Raw genomic sequence first — 583 nt, 5'->3', positions numbered from 1 at the left:
GAATCATTAACAATAAACGACCCTTATTGCCGGAATCCAACCAAAGCTCCTCCGCTTCAAATATCTCCGTTTCTGATGACAATCTCGAAACCCCACCTCCTTCCAAGTGAGTTTAGATTCAAACCTTATAAAAATCAAAACTTTTTGATTGATTATTAAATTTTTTTTGTGGGTTTGTTCTCGTGTAGAGCTCAGATTGTGGGGTGGCCGCCGGTTCAATCGTTTAGAAGAAACAGCCTTCAAGGGAAGAAGACGGCGGCGGCGGCGGCGGGAGAGAGCACTGGCAATTACGTGAAAGTGAGCATGGATGGAGCTCCTTACTTGAGAAAAATTGATCTTAGTTTATACAAAGGGTACCCCGAACTTCTTCAAACTCTAGAAGACATGTTCAAGTTCACCGTAGGTATGAATCTCCACCATCCTAAATATTGTCTATTTTAAGCCTAAGCTCTCATGACATGACATGAAAAGTATTATTTTTGAGTGAAACTAATAATAAAGTTTTGATTTTTGTTAGGTGAATACTCGGAGAGAGAAGGGTACAAAGGATCGGAATACGTTCCAACTTACGAGGATAAAGATG

At 40.3% G+C, this 583-nt stretch overlaps 1 protein-coding gene across 1 annotated transcript; it reads left to right on the top strand.

Annotated features, from left to right (window-relative positions):
- Positions 1-5: 5 nt before the first annotated feature.
- On the top strand, positions 6-582 carry LOC111475134 (auxin-responsive protein IAA3-like; the record flags this gene model as incomplete). The annotated part of the gene is made up of 3 exons (XM_023119813.1): positions 6-106; positions 189-403; positions 518-582. Coding segments are annotated over 3 exons (381 nt in total), but the record flags the coding sequence as incomplete, so codon positions are not given.
- Between the last annotated feature and the right edge of the window lies 1 nt (position 583).

This window comes from Cucurbita maxima, unplaced genomic scaffold (genome assembly GCF_002738345.1).
Source record: "Cucurbita maxima cultivar Rimu unplaced genomic scaffold, Cmax_1.0 Cma_Scf01034, whole genome shotgun sequence".
NCBI classification, from domain to species: domain Eukaryota; kingdom Viridiplantae; phylum Streptophyta; class Magnoliopsida; order Cucurbitales; family Cucurbitaceae; genus Cucurbita; species Cucurbita maxima.
Note: the sequence above shows the minus strand (reverse complement) of the source record. Positions and strands in the feature narration are given on the sequence as shown.